This window comes from Loxodonta africana, chromosome 2 (genome assembly GCF_030014295.1).
Source record: "Loxodonta africana isolate mLoxAfr1 chromosome 2, mLoxAfr1.hap2, whole genome shotgun sequence".
NCBI classification, from domain to species: domain Eukaryota; kingdom Metazoa; phylum Chordata; class Mammalia; order Proboscidea; family Elephantidae; genus Loxodonta; species Loxodonta africana.
Genome location: NC_087343.1, coordinates 197,105,859 through 197,126,480, shown reverse-complemented (window position 1 = coordinate 197,126,480; position 20,622 = coordinate 197,105,859). Strand labels below are relative to the sequence as shown.

The following is a 20,622-nucleotide window of genomic DNA, read 5'->3' as shown; positions in this document are numbered from 1 at the left end:
AGCACCCTTCACGGAGCATGCACACTCCACGCAGCTCCTGGCAACAGGCCGTGCAGCCAGGCACTCGCGGGCAGATCTGGCGGACACGATCGATCGTGCACACTGCATGCCCAGCCGAGTAGATGAGGAAGAGAACCCTGACACACATACAGTTTGACCTGGACAGCACACATACATCCAGGCCCCAGTCACATTTCGAAAGGTACTGCGCACACCCAGTGGGCAGACAGGCACCCAATGTGGCCCCAGCGGAGGAACACATGGCCTCCCTCCCCGCTCCGGCCCCTCCCACTGTGTCCCCGGCAGGCACACATCACCACACGCCTACTAGGAATTAGCACAAGCCAGAGGAGCTACTTCGGAGTCCATAGCCCTCCAACCGGAGCCACGGCCCCACCTCACCCTGAGGGAAAGAACACAAGAGGCCCCACTGTGGCCTGAGGTCCAGTCGGACTGGCTGTCCATCAGCCGTTTAACTGGGTTCCTTGTTTCTAATTCAGCCTCTCTTTTTTTTTTTTTTATTGCACTTAGGATGCGCTTCCAAAGCACCCTTCACCACTATATGAGTTGGGACATATTTAGATACAAGTGACAGAACCCCAAATCAAATGTGCTTGAGCCCAAAGGGGAACTGATTGGCTTACCTAACTGGAAAGTCCAGGTGTAGAGCTTAGCTTGGGCCCAGTGGGACCTAGGTGCTCAAGCAACGGCATCAAGCATGCATCTATTTCTCTCCACTCTCTTTCTATGTTTACATCCTTCTCAGGAAAGTTTTCCCCAAGTGGTGGCCTGGATGACCCCACAGCTCCTGCCTTTATATCCTCCCATCCATCCCCAGACGAAAGGGAATCTCAATTCTTTCCCAATAGTTCTAGCAAAAAACAAAACAAAAAACACACGAATAACTCGTTTGGACTCATTTTGAGTGTCCATCAGTGAACCAATCCAGGTGGCTATGTCTGGGGGAGGGGATATGTGTTCAGCCATCTAATATCCCCCTTTCTTTGGCACTAACACCCAGATTTCCTCAGGGGAGTCCCCGCACCCCATGGATGCCATCTTGGTGGGCCTCTCCCCCCAAATCCATAATGGGCAGGTTTCCAGCCTGGCCATTCAGACTCTTTGGAGTCTTGGGCTCAGTGGTACAAAGACACACACAGGACTATAGCATCTTGCTTTGGTGAGGATGGGGTCTGTCTGAGCTTTGCCCATATCCTTCTAACCCTGTTTCTAGGTTACCTGGAGGACAGTTCTGTCACTTGCAACCACAGACTCCTGGTGGCCCAACCTGAGTCACACACTCCATCCAGGTGTGTGTGGTGTTATGATAGAGGCCTAGCCCCATCTAAACATGAACTGGGAGTGGGGGAGATTCCCCAAAGGAAACTTGGAATGCTTTTGTAGAAACTGGGCAGACACCCTGACACAACCAGTTAAAACTCTTCAAGGACTCCCCACTTCCCAGATGAGGCCCCATGTCCTTAATACAGCTTCCAAAACTGAGTGGCTGGGCCTCACTGTCCCTAGCTCCAGCCCCTCCCTTCTCTACCCTGCATTCAGCCACCTAAACCATTAGAGGCCTTCAACCATTTGTCTCGTTCCTCTTTCTAGACACAAGTTACTCCTGTGTCTTGGAGGGCACTAATAACCCTGACACCCTCATGGCCAAGGGACCTCCCTTCTTGGCATTTTGCCCCACCCCCACCTGCACCCCCATGGGAGTCCAGGTCTGCCAGCCCTAGCATCATCTCTGCCACGGTACTGATCACACTGGGTCCCACTGTTTCCACGTCTGCCTCCCTACGAGACTGAGCTCCAAGCTGGCAGGAGCCTCATCTCCATCTGGGTCCCCAGCTTCCAGCACAGAGCTGGGTGGGGAGGAGATAAGCTTAGGCAAGGCTCACTGGGAGTTGAATTGTGGGAGTTTCTTATGCCAAGGAGCCACTATGCTGAGCTTTAAGGTGAGCTTTACCCTAGCTAAGTTCCCTGCAGGCATCTCTAGCCCAAAGGGGAGATTGGCAAGAAGGTCTGGGACTCACCAGAAGGCAGAATGCCTCAGGAAGTCAGATATCCACCTGGAACTCACTCACAGTCACAGGGCTGGGCGCTGGCCTCTGCACACTAGTACCTACACACAGCCCCCCACTGGAACCTGGGGCAGAGGAACAAATGCACCTCTGGCCCTGACATCACACCTATGGACAGGATCGAGCTTCTCTACCCTGCATGGCTCAATCACTAGCTGGAAGACCTTGGGAAAGTCCCCCTCTTCCCACCATTTCCTTCAAGTTGATCGAAGCACAGCAGCTACTCCGCGCACCAAGGGCTGGGCGGGCAGAGGTTCCTTCTGTTAAGTTGGGGCTTGGAGCCTTCTGGCTGCTCCTGAGGTAGTGGTCGGCTTGGTGCCCACCAGCTTCAGTAAATTCTCACAGCCACCCAGCAAGGCCGTGGTTATTATACCCTTTTCCAGACAAGGGAAGGGCCTCATGCAAAGCCACACAACTTGAAAATGGGCCCTTGAAGCCAGAACTATCCAACTGCAAAGTGAGGTGGCATGCTCAGCCCAAGGGCAAGGAACAGGGCATTCCTGGGGGACTGGGGACACTGGGAGGCTACGGAGCAGGGAAGGTTCTGCAAGGCTGGGGACAGACTTGTGGTGGACAAGCTCTGACCTCTGAGTCTTTGGAAGATGGTCAAACTGCCTGGAATGCTCTCTCCAAACCCCCTCTAGTCCCCTGGCAAGTATGTCTCCTTCAAGGCCTGGCTCAACTTTTATCTTCAGAGAAGCCTCGCTGATGCCCAGGTGGCTTGTCCCCACGCACCCCTGCCACAGCCTTCTTCCCAGTGCCACCACTGTCTACGTCTTTGCCCACCCACATCTCATGCTTCAAGGGCAAAACAGAAGGACAAGTCTAATGCATGTGTGCTGACCCAGAGTCAGGCACACAGGAGACACCCAAGTAAGACGGACCTGGTTGCCACACAACCCCAGGCCACTCCAAGTCCACAATGGCTGCGAGGCTACCTCAGCCTTGGTGGGGAAGCTGCCAGCTGGGCCTGCCTTGCTAGCCCAGCAGACAGACCCACATCCCAATTGGTACCTGAGGCTTCTTCCCACAGGTCTTGTCCTATTGAGGAAGCTGAGAAGCCCTGAGCCTGAAGACTCACAGAGGCCTGGCTGCTGGAAAGGTCACCCTAAGATTAGGTCTGGGGATCCTGGGCCTTGCTGGAAGGACAGCCCTGCCAGGCCCATCTCCAATCCCTCTCCACTTTCCCACAGGACCAAGGAAGCAGGTAGATCACCGGAGCACCCAAGCAAGAAAGAGGCAAGCAGGGGCCGTGGGCCAGGTTTGTGCTCGGACTGTATTTACATGGAGACACATGGCAGCTTACACTGGACAAAATGAGTAATAAAAATTGGCTTTAAATATGGAAAAACCAGGGCCCTGTAATCCCATGTGGCCCTAGCACTGGGACTAGGATGGCCATCACAGTCTGTGAAGGGCCTGGGGAGCAGGCAGACAGTCTCACCCTACCCCCTTCTCATGTGCATACACACACACACACATACGCACACATGCACACACCCCACAGGCACATACAGGAAGGGTGGAGTATTGCTGGGCATGTGTCTATCGTTAGGAGGGGAGGTGGAATGTTCGAGGGTTGGCCAGGGGCACCCCCCCATGGCCTAGGCTGGGGCATTTCTGAAAGAAGTGTCTTCAGGGCAGGGCCCAGCGTAAGGGAGGCACCCTGGGAGCCGGAAGGCAGAGGCAGACCCATGTGGGACAGCCTGGGCAGTGGACTGTGTGTCCCAGGGTCAGCCCAATCTCTGGTCACACTTTGGCACAGGCCTAGTGGAGCAGAGGCCCCCATCTAACTCTGACAAGCGTTGAGAAGGGACAGCAGTGGGCCCCGAAATGGGATGGCTGCGCCCAGAGCAGCAGGGACAGGCACGGTTCTCACTCTGAGGTCTGCAGTGACGAGCACAGTGCTGGAGCATGGTGGCCTGGCCTGGCCAGAACTGGGCCTGAGGGGCCTTGAGTTTGGCAGCAGCTCCTCTGCCAGCCCCCGACTCTCCCAGGCCAGGACTCGCTGCCCCAGGGAGCTGAGGCTGGGGTGCCAGGCCTGGGTTGGGTATTAACGCTCTGGTTGCTATATACATTCATACACATACATAAATACAGAAAGCCCCGAGCTCCACAGAGAAGAGCTGACGGGACGCACCTTGTCCCAGGGACAGCCCAGGCCTTGCCAGACTCAGCCAGGCCAGGGGCTGAGGGGCAGAGGGCACTGGGGACAACTCAGGCTGTGTTCCCCCAGCCACAACTCAGGTGGACTATGGGGAAGACCACTGTGCAAAACTGTAAACAGCGCTCAAAGTAGCTGCTACCGCCAAGTGCCGATGGGGGCCTCAGGCTCAGGGCTAGAGGCGGGTGGGGAGCTCAAGGTGGGTGGGGAACTCGAGACGGGTGGGGAGCTCTTCCTCACTGTCACTGCAGTTCCCGCAGCAATCCTGGAGGGGTGGGGAAGACACGGGGAGAGAGGCAGAGCAAGCTCCATTAGCCACTAGAGACACCAGAGGTCCCGGTCCTGCCAGGCGGGGTCATAGCTCTGGCCAAAGTGGCTGGGCATCAGTGCAGAGGCTGCCAGCAGCAGACAGCAGGAAAGGCACTAGGTCTCAGGTTCCACCTAGGCAAGGCCTCCTTCTAGCCCCTTTCCCCTGGGGTGGTGGAGGCAGGGCAGGGGAAACAGGGTAGCTAAGCAAGGCTAGCAGCTTCAAGGTACCAGGGTGTGGGGAACAGAGCAGGAGGGGAGGGGGAGCGGGCACCAGACTTCTTTCACCCACATCTCGCCTCTGCCATGGAAGGGCTGCCTGTGGCTCCCCAAGGCCGGGCAGCAAGGCCAACCTACGGGGAGCCCACACTGCTCACCTCTGGAAAGAGAAAAGAGGCCATGAGCCCAGCCAGGGGCAAGGGAAAGGCGGGAGTGAGGCAGGAGTCCCTGGGCACAGCTGGAGGAGGCCTACTCCCAGCGCATGCGGGCACCAGCTCTGCCTCCCACCCACTGTCCCCTGGAGCCAGGCTGCTGGGGTACCTGGCGGCTGAAGAGTCTCTGCAGCAGGCCCTTCTTAGGAGGTGCAGGTGGCTGGCCCTTCCAGTCCAGGTCTGGGGGGACCGCACCATCCAGCCCGAAGACATTCAGTTCCTGGAAGCACTCAGTCTCCACCATCTGCCACGGAACAGACTGGTTGGGGGAGCTGCCCCCAGGGCCAGCCCTGGGAGCCCACCCCCTGGCTGGACAGGCCCCACCTCGTTCTGCCAGGGGATGGGCACGCTGCCTGTGGCAAACTTCTGGTAGAAGTCTTGGTCGGTGGGCTCCAGCTCCACACCTTTAACCGTGGAGAACTGTTCAATGTCCAGAACATCCTTGCAGTAAATGGCCTGGGGCTGGGGTGACAGAGGCAGTGGTCAAAGAGGATCATCCCCTCTCCCCCCAAAACATGGGAAGGCAGCTGAGCCTAAGTCTTGGCCTGGTCCTGCCCTCCTGACACCTGCAGCTCTCAGGTACGGAGTCAGAAACACAGTGCCCAAGTGCAATTCTCCCACCTCATCATCCCTCAGCCCAGGGGCTGCCTCCATGGCTGAATGAGGCTGCATAAAGGCCAGGCTTGTCTAGGGGTAGCTGGGGAATCATTGCTAGCCAGTCCATATGGTGCCTTTGTAGAATCAGTAAAGGTGCTCTCTGCATGTGCACACAGCCGTGTGGGTGAATGGCTTGGGGAGGTGAGGGCAGGAGGAACCTCAGCTGGCTCCCTCAGTGAGGCCCCCTGTGCAGGACTCAGCATGGACTGAGTCCTCTGACCTGCAGTGTCCAGCAGTTTGCTCCAGTCCCTTCTCCCACTTCACAGCCAACCAGGGGATCAGTACAATTCTCCCAACTAGGCCCCCTGCTGGGAGCCCACTTCAGCTCCAGAAGACCATTTTCTATTTTATCTTTATATTGCTTTCTAAAATCCTGCTTTTAAGGATATCAATTAAAATAATGCTATCACGCAAAGGATATGAACAGACATTTCACCAAAGAAAACATTCAGGTGGCTAACAGACACATAAGGAAATGCTTACGATTACTAGCTGTTAGAGAAATGCAAATCAAAACTACAGTGAGATACTATCTCACCCCACATTACTGGCACGAATCAAAAAAACAGAAAATAACAAATGTTGGAAAGGTTGTGGGGGGATGGAACTCTTAGACACTGCTGGTGGGAACGCAAAATGGTACAACCATTTTGGAAAACAATAGGCGCTTCTTTAAAAAGCTAGAAATAGAAATACCATACGATCCAGCAATCCCTCTCCTAGGCGTATATCCTAGAGAAATAAGAGCCGCCATACAAATAGACCTATGCACACCCATGTTCACTGCAGTACTATCCACAATACCAAAAAGATGGAAACAACCTAAGTGCCCGTCAACAGATGAATGGATAAACTATGGTACATACACACAATGGAACACTACCCACGATAAAGAACAATGATGAATCTGTGAAACATCTAACAACATGGATGAAGCCGGACAGAATTATGCTGAGTGAAATAAGTCAGTCACAAAAGGACAAATACTGTATGAGACCACTATTATAAAAACACATGAAAATGTTTCCACATAGAAAGAAACAATCTTTGATGGTTATGAGGGAGGGGAAGGGTAGGGAGGGAAAAACACTAACTAGATAGTAGATTAAGTAGTAACTTGGGTAAAGGGTGAGGCAGTGCACAATATTGGGGAAATCAGCACAACTTGACCAGGGCAAGGTCTAAGAAGCTTCACAGACACATCCAAACGTTCTGAGAGACCGAGTTACTGGGCTGAGGACTGGGGACCACGGTCTCGGGGGACACCAAGCTCAACTGGCATAACATAGTCTATAAAGAAAATGGTCTACATCCAATCGTGGTGAGTAGCAACTGGGGCCTTAAAAGCCTGCGGGTAGCCATCTAAGATACATCTACTGGTCCCATCCCAGCTGGAGCAAAGGAGAATGAAGACCAAAGGCACAAGGGAAAGGTTATTTCAAACGACTAATGGACCACACCTACCACAACCTCCACCAGACTGAGCCCAGAACAACTAGGTAGTACCAGGTTATCACCACTGACTGCTCTGGAAGGGATCACAATAGAGGGTCCTGGACAGAGCAGGAGAAAAATGTAGAACAAAACTCAAATCCATACACACACACGCACACACAAAAAGACCAGGCTTGCTGGTCTGACAGAGACTGGAGAAACTCCAAGAGTACAACCCCTGACCACCCTTTTAAGTCAGTACTGACGTCACTACTGAAGTTCACTGTTCAGCCAAAGATTTAACAGGTCTATAGGGCCAACAATAACACACAATAGTTCAATCATGTATACAACAAGGCAGGAAGGGACAGGAAAACTGGACAAATGGAAACAGGGAACCAAGGGTGGAGAAGGGGAGAGTGTTGACACATCGCGAGATTGGCAACCAATGTCACAAAACAATTTGTGCATTAACTGTTTAATGAGAAACTAATTTGCTCTGTAAACTTTCACCTAAATCACAATTTAAAAAAATGATGTCATATTCAATGGTGCAGCCAATTTGGCAAATAATCTGGCAGTGCCTCAAAAAGTTTTAAACATAGAGTTACCATTATGATCCAGCAATTCCACTCCTAAGTACATACCCAAGAGAAGTGAAAACATCCATCCACACAACCAATATTGTACATCAATGTTCACAATAGCACTATTCATAACAACCAGAAAGTGGAAACAGTCCAAATACCCACCAACTGATGAATGGATGTGAGTCCCTGGGTGGTGAAAATGGTTAACAAGCTTGGCTGCTAATTGAAAGACTGGGAGTTTAAGTTCACCCAGAGGTACCTCGGAAGAAAGGCCTAGCACTCTACTTCCAAAAAATCAGTCATTAAAACCCTAAGGAGCACAATTCTATCTGACACACATGGGATCACCATAAGCCAAAGTCTTGATGGTAACTGGTTTGGTTTTGGATGAATGAATAAACAAAACGTGGATATTCATACAATAGAATATTACTCAACCATAAAAAGCAACAAAGTACTGACACATGTTACAACATAGATAAACCTTGAAAACAGTGTGCTACGTGAAAGGAGCCACACACGAAAGGCCACAGATGGTGTAATTCTGTTTACTTGAAATACCCAGAAAAGGCAAATCCATGGCGACTGAAAGTGGATTAGTAGTTGCCTAGGGCTGGGAGGGCAGGAAAAGGGAGTTTGGGGAACGATGGCTAAAGGGTACAGGGTTTCTTTTTGGAGTGATGAAAATGCTCTAAAATTGTGGTGATGCTGTACAACTCTGAATATGCTAAAAGCTACTAAATTGTACACTTTTAATGTAGGGTGTGAATGTATACCTCAATAAAGCTACTAAGAAAAAAAATTATCATCACACTTGCTTTTCATTTGCTGCGTCTAAAAAGTTGACCGCCAGGGCACTGGTTCTATCTCTGACTTTGAACACCAGAGGTCATGGATTTACCTCGAGGTTCAGGGAGATGATAGGGGTGTGAGGGGGGTGTAACAGTAAGTAGCAGCTGCCACCTTGGGACAGCAGTGGGGACAGGCTCACTCAGTTCAATTGCTAGCCCTGGACACTGGGCCAGTCACCTAAGCCCACGATGATGGCTACCCTGCAGGGTTCTGGTGAGGCCTACAGAAGATGGTCACTCTGAGGCAGCAGTCCCCTAACCAGTTTTCCAGTCTGCCCTCCACACCTCACATTCCTGCTCAACATCTTCAATGGCCCCATCACACTTAGGGACCAGAATCCCCGCCGACCTTCCAGGGCCCTGCCTCCTGTTAGGCTTTCCTGCCCCATGTGCTCGGCACCAGCCACACTGGCCTCCTCACTGCTGTCCATCGCACAAGGCTGGGGCCTGCCCCAGGGCCTCGATGCTTGCTGCTCCTTCCACCCAAAAGCCTCACACTCTACATCTTGGATCGGCTCTCTCCTTCATGTATTTTTAGGCTGCTGTTTAACCCTTAGCTCCTCAGAGACTACCCTGCCTAAAAATGCCTCCAGCCACACCCTTCCTCTCTTATTGTTGTTTTTAGTTGCTGTCAAGTTGACCCCGACTCATGGCAATCCCATGTGTGCAGACAGAGCTGCACCATAGGGTTTTCAAAGCTGTGACCTTTCGGAAGCAGACCACCAGGTCTGTCTTCCAAGGCACCGCTGAGTGTGCTCGAACCTCCAACCTTTAGCTGAGTGCTTAACTATTTGCGCCATTCGGGGACGCCTTCCTATTTTCTTAGCCTGTTTTATTTTTCTTTGTCACACTGAACATTACCTGAAATTGCTTTCTGCTGAAAGGTTTATTTTTTTTGCTGTGTCCCCACTAGAACATAAGCTCCATGAGGGCTGGACTTGGTCCTGCTGACCTTAGCATCTCAAAGGCCCAGCACATGTGGCATTTTTATTTGTTGAGTATATAAACAAACGTGTATGGTTGACACCCATCAACCTGGCCTGCCCATCACCTTCCTGGCCGCCTCCTCAGTGTTTCTGGTGAACTATCAGTTACAGAATGGTGGTTAAATGATAGAACTCTTACTTTCCATGCGGGAGACCCAGGTTTGATTCCCACCAATGCACTTCATATGCAGCCACCACCCATCTGTCAGTGGAGGTCTGCTTGTTGCTATGACATTGAACAGGTTTTAGTAGAGCTTCCAGACTATGACACACTAAGAAAAAAGGCCTGGTGATCTACTTCCAGAAACCAGCCAGTGAAAGCCCTTTGGATCAGACAGAACACGGTCCAATCCACAACCGATCACGGGGAGGGTGCAGTCACAGGACCTAGTCCTCTTACACACAGCGCAGGTAAGGGAAAGCACATGCCCTAACCTTGGCCAATCAGAGCCTTCCCTATGACTTTATACAGGGAAGCCTGCATTCAGTGGGAGGGACACAGTCAACAGGCTGAAGCAGAGCAGGGAGATGGAGTGTGTTGGCAATCTGGCATGAAGCCCTGATGTTGGCCCTAGTCTGGGACTTTCTGGCCAAATGAACCAAAAAGCTCCATGCTGGGCTTAAGGAAGTTTGGGTTGGGTTTCTGTCACTTGGAACCCAATGACTGGAGGATGTACCTGCTTGCAGGGTGCCTGGCCCACTGTGGGAGGATTCCACTCACAGACAGGTGGTCAGCATTGCTGGGGGTAAGCAGCCCCTGTTCTACCAGCCCAACAGCCCTCCGCCCTGCTGGCAATAGCATCTTGGTTTTCCTTTGGGGAACAGACCTGTCCCGTTGGTAGCGGTCCCAGGTGTGGCCAGTGAGGCCCACGGCCCCTGGACAGAATCAGCTGGTCTTTGGGGAGGTGTGGGGTCATCTGAGCAATCAGACAATAAGCATCAGCCTAGGGCTTCTTTTAGCATTACTGAGGTCCCTGGGAGGTGCGGTTGCTTAAGCACTGGGACAGTAACCGAAAGTTTGATAGTTCAAAGCTACCCAGAGGCACCTCGGAAACAAGGCCTAGTAATCTGAAAGGTCACAGCCTTGAAAACCACTATGGAATCGACTCCATGGCAACTGGTTAATCCTAACCAAACCAGTTGCCATTGAGTAGACTCCTGTTAACCCTATCCTGGGCTTTTCACTTCTGGGAGTGTCAGTGAATTATCTTTTAAATTTTGGCTAGGTTATTTGATTGGGTTTTCTACCACTCGCACTGAATGTGTCCTAACTGTTCCTCCAAGATCCCCCACCCATATGGCTCACCCTGCTCCTGGGGGTACTCACATCAGGCTTAAAGGGTGGCTCCAGCATGCCAGCTCCCAGCCGCTTGAAGTTCAGCTTCTTGAAGAGGGGGTGCTCCTTCACTTCTCGGGCACTGCCCCCGCGACACCCCAGGCGCTCAGCAGGGTCTTTGCAGAGAAGCTGTGGCAGGGCTGGGGTGGTCAGGGTGCCTGCAGGCAGGTGGGTGGGCGGGTGGGGTGCCTCACCCCAGCCCTGCCACCCAGCCCCTAATGGGTTGCCGTACCTGGGAGCAGAGTGAGCGGGCCTGCAAGGAAAAGCGGTCGGAGTACTCCTCGGGTACCTCCTTCACGAGCCGCTCCACTTCCTCCCGCTTGATCTTCTTCTTCCTTTGCTGAAAGGGCGACTGGCCCGCGATCATCTCGTACAGGAGGCAGCCAAGCGCCCACCAGTCTGGGCTAAACGTGTACCGTTCGTTCTTCACCACCTCCGGAGCTGGTGGGGAGGCACAGAAGTTAGGGCAGGGTGGAAGCGGGAGCGGGGTGGGGAAGAGCCCTTGGGCCCACAATGTCTAACAAATGTTTAAGTCAGGGGGTCCCAAACTTAAGCACCCATCAGCCGGTGGGTACCACTAAGTGTCTTGGTGGGGACTGTGGCTAACAGGAGAGCACAGGACCCATCCAAGGGCGCTGATGCAGCCTGCAGGGAGGACAATGCCCAGTACCCCCTCTTCTGATTTTTTAAAAAAGGTCAGAAATCACTACTTTCAATGTGAAATGGCCTGATTAAATGCCGGCAAACAATTCAAACTGTTCTTCAGAACAATTTGATTTAAACACAAATGTAGGCCAAATTGGGCCCATGTAGCTAGCAGTGTACAACGTCTGGATTTACTATCTAAGGAAGAAAAAAAACTAACGCTTGCTGAATACCCGCTACATGCCAGGGGAGGCATGTGGGAATTTTCTCCTCTACTACCTCTTTTCATCTTCAAGGCGAGCCTGGTAGGCAGGCTGGATCATCATTTTACCATCGAGGAAAGTGAGGGTAAGTGAAGCGGAGGGTCTGGCCCAGGGCCATACAACAAGCTGTAGAGCTGCAGAGCCTGGCTCCCCGTGCTATGTCATGGGGTCCCCGTGTGGAAAATGTATCTCAAGGGCAACATGAGGGCACCTCTTGGCCCTTCCACTGGCCCCCACCATGGACAGATGTTCCAACTCTGAGAATGGGCAATTCGGGGCAGAGAGGGCCAGGGGTCCAAGTTTGAGCCCCTCCTCAGCATTCACAGTAGCCACTGCCAGGCCTCGCCAATAGTAGGCATTTCACAATGAATGAACGATGCTGGATTTCCAAGTGGTGGGGTCCTGGCTGAGTCCTTATCTCCTAATCTATGTAACGGTAGAATAGGAGCACCCCAGAGGCAGGGCCAGGATTGGCCAGGTTGCTGGGCCTCCTCCCAGACCCTGAACCCCTGCTCCACCAACGTTTACTCCCCTCCTTCTTGCCCACAGGCAGCCAGTGACCAAAAACACCTTTAGGCTGTACCAAGCCTAGTTTTTTCTATTCCCTGAGCCACCAGAGAGTCCCAAACAGCAGTAAGTGGGACCAGGCTCTGGATGATAAGCCAGGGACCCAGGAGGCTGGTGGACTGGGCAGAGAGAGACTCACCCATGTAGCCCACGGTGCCCACGCGGCCTTTGATGGTCTGGCCCTCGGGCACGTGCACAGCCAGCCCCAGGTCGGAGATGCGAATGTGACCTGTATGTGGTGGAACAGCAGGGGCCATTACAAGACCAGGCCGCCCACCTCACCCCACACCCTTAGCGGCACCCCCACCCACCGTGGTCATCCAGCAGGATGTTTTCGGGCTTCAGGTCCCTGTGGGAGAGAAGGGCAGGGTCAGAGGCTGCTCACTGTGCCAGGGAGCCAGCTGGGGCCACCCCTACCAAGCTCATTTACCTCCTGGGATTGCAGGTGGAGTGAGGTGCAGGGCCCATTTGCTAACAGAGTGACAATGGATAACTCAATCCTCCCCTTACCTGCAGGAGCCCCATCCCAAGGGAGCAGATGAGGGACCTACAGAGCCAGAACTCTCTAGGCAAGTGGAAGACACTCCCATCCAGGAGGGGAACTCCCTGGACACTGCCACAGCCTTGCTCGCTCCTGGTGCAAAACACCCTCCCTCCCCTTTGGGGGCTGACTCTATCTTTCCTCGTCTGTCAAATGGGACTACTCATCCATCCCCTCCTGGGGCTTAGTGAGGCTCCAGTGAAATAACAGCAATAGCAACTGTGCCTGGTGCTGATGCTGCTGAACGGGGACAATAAGCAATAAGAACCTGAGCTCTCCACTGCTGAGCCTGACCGGGGGGTGGGCTCTGGGCCAGGAACCTCACCACACTACCTCACTCAGTCCCTACAACAACCTGCGAGGGAGGAACAATGGGAATTATCATCTCAGCTTCCCAGACAAGGAAATGGTGCTGGGAGCAGGGAGCTGACTGGCCCAGGGTCACACAGAGAGGGGTGACAAAGCCAGGATTCACACACAGGCCAGTCAAAATAATACAAGTTGGTCTACTAGGAGGAATGTGCCAAGCCTGAGCCCGGCAGGGCGCAGATAGACTTGTGGCCTCACACAGCGGCCCAACACCCCAGCATCCTTGCACAGGCTGAGCCCAACCGGCGGGTGCCCATGCCTTCCACACCTGTACACGATGCGCTCCCGGTGCAGGTCCTCTAGGCCACAGCAGATCTCAGCGGCATAGAAGACAGCCCGTGCCTCAGGGAAGCCTGCCTGGCCCATGTGATAGATGTGGAACTTGAGGTCGCCCCCATTCATCAGCGTCAGCACCAGGCAGAGGGCATCCTTGGTCTCGTAGGCATAGGCCAGGCTCACCTGTGGCCAGGGGAACCCAAGCCTGAAGCAGGGGTTACAGACCTGCCTGGTGGCAGGGCTGGCACCAGCCACCCCATATAGCCTTCTCAGTGCTACTTCTGGGGCCCAGCTGCTTCGAGGCCTGTGTCAACACCCCAAGCCTACCCTTCCCAGGCATCATGGATGACAGGGTGGGATTGGAGGGAGGGTACCCTCTTGGAGGGCAGGAAGAGACTTGAGTCTGGCGGACAGGACTGAGAGGAAAGGCAAGGTCTCCTTTCTGTACTTACTACAAACCTACTGTTCACTTTCTCCAGGATCTGCTTCTCGTTGAGTGCCATGGCCTCGCCTTTCCGCTTCTTGATCCGCTTCTTCTCCAGCTTCTTGCAGGCATACATCTTGCCTGTTGCCCGCACCTGGCAGGCGCACACCTGTGGCCAGGATAGAAGTGGGCAAATAGGTGCCTAACGTGCCATGCCCTTCCTGGAGTGCAGGGCTCTGAGAGGGCCAGGGCTGGTCCAGGGCTGCACCCTACCGCCTGACCCTCTGCACTCTGCCTGGGGCTCTGGCCTGGCCACTCACCTCCCCAAAGCCGCCTTTGCCCAGTACTCGGTACTGCCTGAAGGTGTTTTTGGTCACGGGCTGTCTGTGTGCAAGAAGCAGAGAAGTAAACGTTGGCAGAGCAGGGGTCCAAGGTCAGGGAGGAGGCTTAGCAACCCAGCTAATCTTGGCCCCGCCTCTGGGGAGTTCACCTTTCCAGCCATTTCCACTGCAGGAAACGGTTGAAGTAGATGCTGTCGAGGTAGTCTGCAAAAGGGGCCATGCTCAGGTACTCGTGGGTCAGCCTGTTGGGAGAAGGACCGGCACAATGGTCAGCCCCACACCCCAGGCTCCTGAAAGGTGCCTGCTAAGCCTAGAGGTACCATCCTTGGCTGACCCTCGCATGCACCCATGGATGAGGGATGAACAAACCCCGTGCTGCAACTGAGGATTCTACAGAGAGGGGAGGCAGTCTATCGCGGTCATAAGGCAGGGGCAGGGCCAGGCCAGGCTCCCACCAGAGGCCCCTCTGGGCACAATTCCATCCTGTGGGCAGCAAGGGTCTTACCGGGTGAGTTCCTGGAAGAGGTCTTTGCAGGGCCCCTGCTCCAGCTGCTGGGCACAATTTGTCACTAGCTGCCGGGGAACCTCAGGGATGAGGTCAGGACCCTGGGGATAGACCACAGACAGGTCAGTGCATGGACCCAGATGCCAGAGATCTCAGGCCTGTGCTGGTGTGGCTGCAGACCAGTGATGTGTCAGCCCACCTGGTTACTGAACCCCATCCTGCCAACCCCCTGGAGGCAGGGTGCTACAGAACTGCTCCCAGGCTCACCTAGCCCAGAGCTGTGCTCCTCTTCCCCCACCCCTGGGGCTCCATGCCCGCGGTGTGCCTGGAGGAGCCTGGAACAGCTCCAGGCCACTCTTTGCCCAGGCTGTGGTCGATCCTCGCTCCAGCGAGGAGCTCTGCCCACAGCCGTCATTCCTCCATCACCATTCACTCACTGTGTGGCTCAGGAAATTCTGCATTAGCCGCCGCCCACATGCTTTCCGTTTCTCATCAGGGGTCACTTCATACTCGGCCTGCAGGCAGGAGGAAGGGGGAGAATCACGGGGTTTGGGCTGAGCAACAGGTGGGGGGTACCAGCAATGAGGCCTGGGACCTTCATGGGTACACCACCCCTGGGGCCAAGCCAAGCCCACTCACCACCCCATCCAGAAAGGCGATGCAGCGTGTCAGCTCTGGGCGTGTCTCACAGAACTCACGGAACAGCAGGCGCCCTATGGGCTGCCGCTCACACAGGCTATGGTAGTCACGCTCTGTGGGCAGAAGAGGGAGCTGCTGGGTTCACAGGCTGGAGCCTGCCAGCCAGGCAGCCCAGCTCACACCACCAAGCCCTGGTTCCAACAGCTTCCAGAACACCTTCAGAACCCTCACAACAAGCCTCAAGTGGGCACTATTGTTATCCTATCATGACCTGGAATCTGAGGACCAGAAATGTTAAATGACTAGCCCAAGTGACAGCCAGGAATCTGGCTCCAAAGCCCTGGATTCCGTCAGTCCCTGCTGCCTCCTGGTTCACACCACAGCATACATCATAATGCTGGAGCTGGGTGCACTCTGAGAGGTTCTGGCCCTGCCCAGGCCTGGCCCACACCTGCTGCCTGCCTGGCAAAAGTGCGGGAGGAAGCTGTGGCTTCCGGTGAGCTCGTAGCTGGGCTTCCTTCCCGGGCAGTGGGAGCAGCCACAGGTATGCTCCTTGACCACGTGCTGTCCATCAAAGGGGGACCTGGGCAGCCTTGGGAGCTGCTCAGACCTGGGACCTCAGCCTAGATAAGCATGAAGTGGGGTCCTGGCTCTTCTGTCCTCTCTCAGAAGTGACCCTTTCACACTGCCCAGGCTGGGGACCTCTGGTCAAGGCTTTGCTGGCCTGAGTACAAGCCTGGGATTCCCAACACAGGCGGGCCGTGGACTAGCCTCTGCCCCCATCACTCCCTCAGTCCCAGGGCCCTGCCCACCCTAAGTCTAGCTGCTCCTTCCTCTGCTTCTCTCAGACAACCCAAACTCATCCCCTCACATGGGCCTGTCTCTGCCTTCCACCCATCGCAAGCCCAGGAACTAAAACCAGGGTCGGCAGTGCAGCTTCAATCTTCGAGCTCACCCGACCCCCTGCTCCTCTGCCCCAGCAGGACCCCTTGGTGTCCGCCCACGCCTCACCGAGGCTGAGCCGCAGCTCTTCACACTGGCTGATGTGGGGGAACTGCAGCATCTGCCGCCATTTCTTGCTTTTGCCTTTGCGATTCCCGCCACCACCTGTGGGAGCATAGAGGGGCTGTGTCTGGAGTCATGCCACCACTGTGCCTCACCTTAGCAAATCCTATCCTGGGTTGCAACTCTGACCTTCCTGCCATATGCTTCAAACCTGTCCTTGCTGGGGACCAGGACACACACGGACCCTCCTGCTAGCGGCTCCCAGGCTGGGAGAGTCAGAAGACAGTAAGGCCTCTGGGGGGCTCCCGCAGCTTCTGCAAGGGTCTGCTTCCTACTGGGTGGGAGTTTCCCAGATGAAGAAAGTGGAGAAAGGCATCAGGAGTGGTGGGAACTGTGTAAGTCTGAGCCCAGACAGGAGAGATTCCAGGGCATTTGGGACATGTCTGAGAGATGCCAAGAGCAGCGGCAGCCTGGGCCACCAGGAAGGCTCCCAGGCATCTATCACAGGTCCCCACATCAGAGATATTGGAGGTTTGAGGAAGGCTTGAAGGGCAGCACAGCCAGGTGGTGGCAAGAGGGCTGGCACTCGGGGGTCCCCTCACCTACACATGAGGGCTTTCCTGGCCTGGATACCTGCCTGATTCTACCTAGCTGACTCACCACCTGTAGCAGTAGCTCAAATGCCTACAGAGCCACATAGCTATGGCAAATGTGGGCCACACGTCAGACAAAAGGGAGTGGTGGGGAGTGTGGTACACTAGGGCAGTGTGCCCCTTCTAACAGGGGCAGCTGCAACACAACTCCAGCTGATTGGTGCACTGTTGCCAGGCAAGAATGCTGGCTCGGCATGGCCAGGTCTTCTGATTTTTCAAAAGAAGCCAGAAATCCAGATTGTTATATGAAATACTGGTGCCGATTTTATTTACCAAAACAAACAAAAACAACAGCACCACTACAGTTAAATAAATAAAACATGTCAGAGAGCCAGATCTGGCCAGGGACCACTAGGTTGAGATGGTGGAAGGGCCTGAGCCTTGTCTCACAGACCTGGGTTTGAGTCTCCAATTCACTCTTTAGACCCATCTCTTACCCTCTATGAACCTGGATTTATCCGTGTGTACTTTGGGTCCAAATCTACCTCCAGAGGTGGTGAGGATAAAACTGGAGATTCTGTGTCCAGCAGCCACTAGGGCCATGGCAAGAGGCTGGCCTAGCTCCACCAACTAAGGGGCAACCTCAGGCAAGCACATTCCCTTGCCTGGCCTCAGTTTCCTCTCTGTTCTTGCCAGCTGGCTTCCCATCTGGCCTAGGTGAAGGCAGGTGGTGTGGGGGAGGGGGTAGGGCTGGGTCCCTCCCTGGGCTTCCTGGAGGAGGAAGTCTTGCAGGGCACCCATTGGGAAACCTGTGAGTGGCTCTCCTGCAGCCTGCTGCACCCGGCATACGCTGCAGCCATTGCTTCACTGTGAGTGAGCAACAAACTCCCCCCCTCACCATGGGCAAGGCCTCTCCAGAAGGGGAACTCCTCCCCACCCCCGCAGGTCCCTCACCCAGCCCTCCATCTGCCTGCCTCCCCCCACCAGTTACTTCCTCCTCCCCCTCCTCCCAGCCACATCAAGGCAGCAGCCAAGAGTCACATGCAAATACCCTGTCCTGGAGCTGCCATCAAGTCAGTGGGGCTCCCCACCCCACCTACTCAGCCCTCTCCCTGTACCTCTGGGTGCCTGGGAAAGGAAGAAGGACTGAGCAAGGACACACACCCCAGTGCTGCCCCCCTTCAGCAACTCTGCCCATTTGGGCTCAAGGTCATGAGAAAATGAGACCCTGAAGTGAGGAATCCATCTGCTCAAGATCACAGAGGCTGGAAGTGACAGAGACAGGATTTGAATCTAGCTCCCCAGAAAGCTACAGCCCAAACTCCTCCCCTGCCCCCCCAAACATGCTGGGCATCTATTAGGTGCCAACAGTATACATACTCCAAGGATTCCCAAACCACTTTCCGGTCTCTGGATCGCTTGGGAAGCTGGTAAAGGCCCTGGCCCCAAGCTGTTAGCCAGCTCATGGGTGATTCCGACGCAGCCACCATTTCAACCTGGTGGCCCCTGGCCAGATCTGGCTCTCTGACATGATTTATTTATTTATTTGGTTACAGTGGGATTTTTGTTTTGTTTTGGTAAATAAAATCAGCACCAGTATTCCATGGGCAGGGTTCAGGACTTGGTGACAATCAGGATTTCCTTTAATCTTCATGTCCCACTCCCAACCATTCTACAAAGAGATACTGAAGATCAGAAAGACTTGTCTAAAGCCATATAGCTGGGAAGGGGCACAGCGAGGTCTGGTAAGTGTTCTCAGTGGATGTACCAGTCTCTGGCAGGGCCATAAACCCCGTGCCTTACCCGCAGCCTGATGAAGCCTGTCCAATGACGCCCACACTCTCTAGCCAGGCAAGGCAGTGCCCTCAGCAGGCCTGAGGCCTGAATGGCTAGAGCCCTTCAGGTCTGGCCCAGCTCTCCCCACCCCTCCTCCCTGGCTAGCTGGATGACAAGGCAGAACAGAATCGGCAGATGCCCCCAGAGGCTGGGAGGAAGGCCTAGCCCCAGGGCTTGATAAGGGACAGGAGATAAGCGGGGCTCTGGGCACTGAGGACCCAGCCTCCTATGCCCATTTCCAGGCAGCACACCCCAGAGATCCACGAACTTGGGTGAGCCGGAGGACCAGAGGCTGCACCGAGTTGGGCGTCCCTCTGGGCTTCCTACAGACTGTGTTGGGGACATTCTGTGCCTAGGACTGGGTCAGCCATGGACCCTCTGGGTAACACAGGGCTAGTCCCTGGTCTGAGCCTCAGTTGCCCACTGCAAAATGGGGAAGAAATGTGGAGCAGATGACTCTTGAAACCTGGACGCCCAGCAAACTGTGGACAAGCTGTCATGACTGTCTACCCTGGAGTTTCAAAAAAAGGGTCTTGCTCACTGCTGGGCCCTCAGTACCCTGGACAGGGCAGGGCACAAAGTGGGTGCTTGGTGATTGTTACTAGGTGGGCTATGGCAGGGAAGCAGCAGACTGACTACAGGACAGTGAGGACCAGGCCTGATGGTCCTTGTCGGCTAGAACCTTCACAGAGCAGGTGACTGAAAACAGCTGGGGTAGGGAGCCACGAGGGGCTCAGTACACACACTGGGCTCACCAGACTGGCTCCCACCTTGGCAGGTCCAGTGCAGCCCACCCTACATGCTCTCTTCCTTCAAAGCCCACTTCCCACTTATTTCTGTGCCTGTTTGTCCCATTCACCTCTGTCCCACGTACTGAGGTACCCGGCAAGTTGCAGTCGTGTTGGCAGCATATATGACCAGGAGTTCCCCCAACTGGAGTGGGCTGTGCTAAGCACAGGCTGCTTTCATTCATTCTCCAAGCCTTTCCCCAGCACCAACTTTGGGCTGGTTCAGGCTGGGCGGGCGCCCGGGACTGGGCCGAGCACGTGTGGGCTCCCCTCCCTAGGTCATCTTCACACCTCTCATCTGGGAGAGGGCTCGAAGGGTCGGGTCCCACCCTCCCCACTTCCTTCCTCTCTCCTTCCCTCACCCCCTGCCCCCCCGCCCCGCCTCGAGGGCGGCGGCCTGACCCCCGCCCCTTCCTGGGCCCCGGATCCCGGGGCAGGTGCGGAGGAGTACGACCGGCCGGAAGGGCTTGTCTCTGCGCGGGGCGCCGGGCGCGGGATGCGGGCCGCTGAGCCCGCTGCTCTAGGGGGCCGTTTGGCTGGAGCGCACCGCGGAGCTGGGAGGCCGAGTGCCCGCCGCTCCCTGCACCCTGGCCCGTCGGATCGCCCGGTCGCTCACCTTCCCGGGCCTTGAGTAGCACCGTGTTTGCTACGATGTTCTCGAGCTCCATGGGCTGCGGCGCCGCGGGGCCCGCCGGGCCGCGCAGCCGGCCGGGATCGCGCACTGGAGCCGGGGCCGGATGGCGATCGGCGCGGCTCGGCTCGGCTCGGCTCGCAGTGACCGCGCCGCGGCCTCCCCGGCCTCCCCGGCCGCCGCCGCCCGCCGCGCACTCTCCGCCCCCTCCCGGGAGCCACCCCGGCGCCGGCCCGCCCCGCTCCGCCTCTGTTTACTTTACTTTGCCAATAAGCGAGCCGGTGGTCCCCGCGCCGTTTTCCCATTGGATTGCCTTTTCATCATTCCCCGCCCCCCAAGTCAGGGATTCGCTCAAAG

The 20,622-nt window shown here is 55.2% G+C and overlaps 1 protein-coding gene across 4 annotated transcripts; it reads right to left on the bottom strand.

The window, feature by feature from the left end:
* Positions 1-495: 495 nt before the first annotated feature.
* On the bottom strand, positions 496-20,380 carry GRK6 (G protein-coupled receptor kinase 6). Of its 4 annotated transcripts, none has more exons than XM_064279191.1 (16): positions 20,251-20,380; positions 16,424-16,519; positions 15,413-15,525; positions 15,211-15,288; positions 14,774-14,874; positions 14,418-14,510; positions 14,248-14,311; positions 13,956-14,096; positions 13,496-13,686; positions 12,629-12,666; positions 12,457-12,546; positions 11,075-11,283; positions 10,834-10,971; positions 5,313-5,450; positions 5,098-5,232; positions 496-4,516 (listed from the first exon to the last, which is right to left on the bottom strand). In XM_064279191.1, exons 1-16 carry the CDS (start codon positions 20,300-20,302, stop codon positions 4,427-4,429), a joined length of 1,767 nt encoding a protein of 588 aa, XP_064135261.1. In that variant the 5' UTR covers positions 20,303-20,380; the 3' UTR covers positions 496-4,426. The 4 variants fall into 4 exon arrangements, with proteins under 4 accessions (XP_064135261.1, XP_064135260.1, XP_064135263.1 ...); XM_064279190.1 differs by having other exon boundaries at positions 13,496-13,708; positions 13,963-14,096; XM_064279194.1 differs by having other exon boundaries at positions 4,401-4,936; positions 13,496-13,708; positions 13,963-14,096.
* Between the last annotated feature and the right edge of the window lie 242 nt (positions 20,381-20,622).

Bases quoted from the DNA above. Each gene is read 5' to 3' on its own strand.
- GRK6 (XM_064279190.1), bottom strand. From the start codon at position 20,302: ATGGAGCTCGAGAACATCGTAGCAAACACGGTGCTACTCAAGGCCCGG. The intron at 15,289-15,412 runs GTGAGTGGGCTT...TCCTGCCTGCAG, and splicing joins TCGCCTTTCTGGATGGGGTG to GCCGAGTATGAAGTGACCCC. The intron at 11,284-12,456 runs GTGAGTCTCTCT...CCTCCCCACCAG, and splicing joins GGGCACCGTGGGCTACATGG to CTCCGGAGGTGGTGAAGAAC.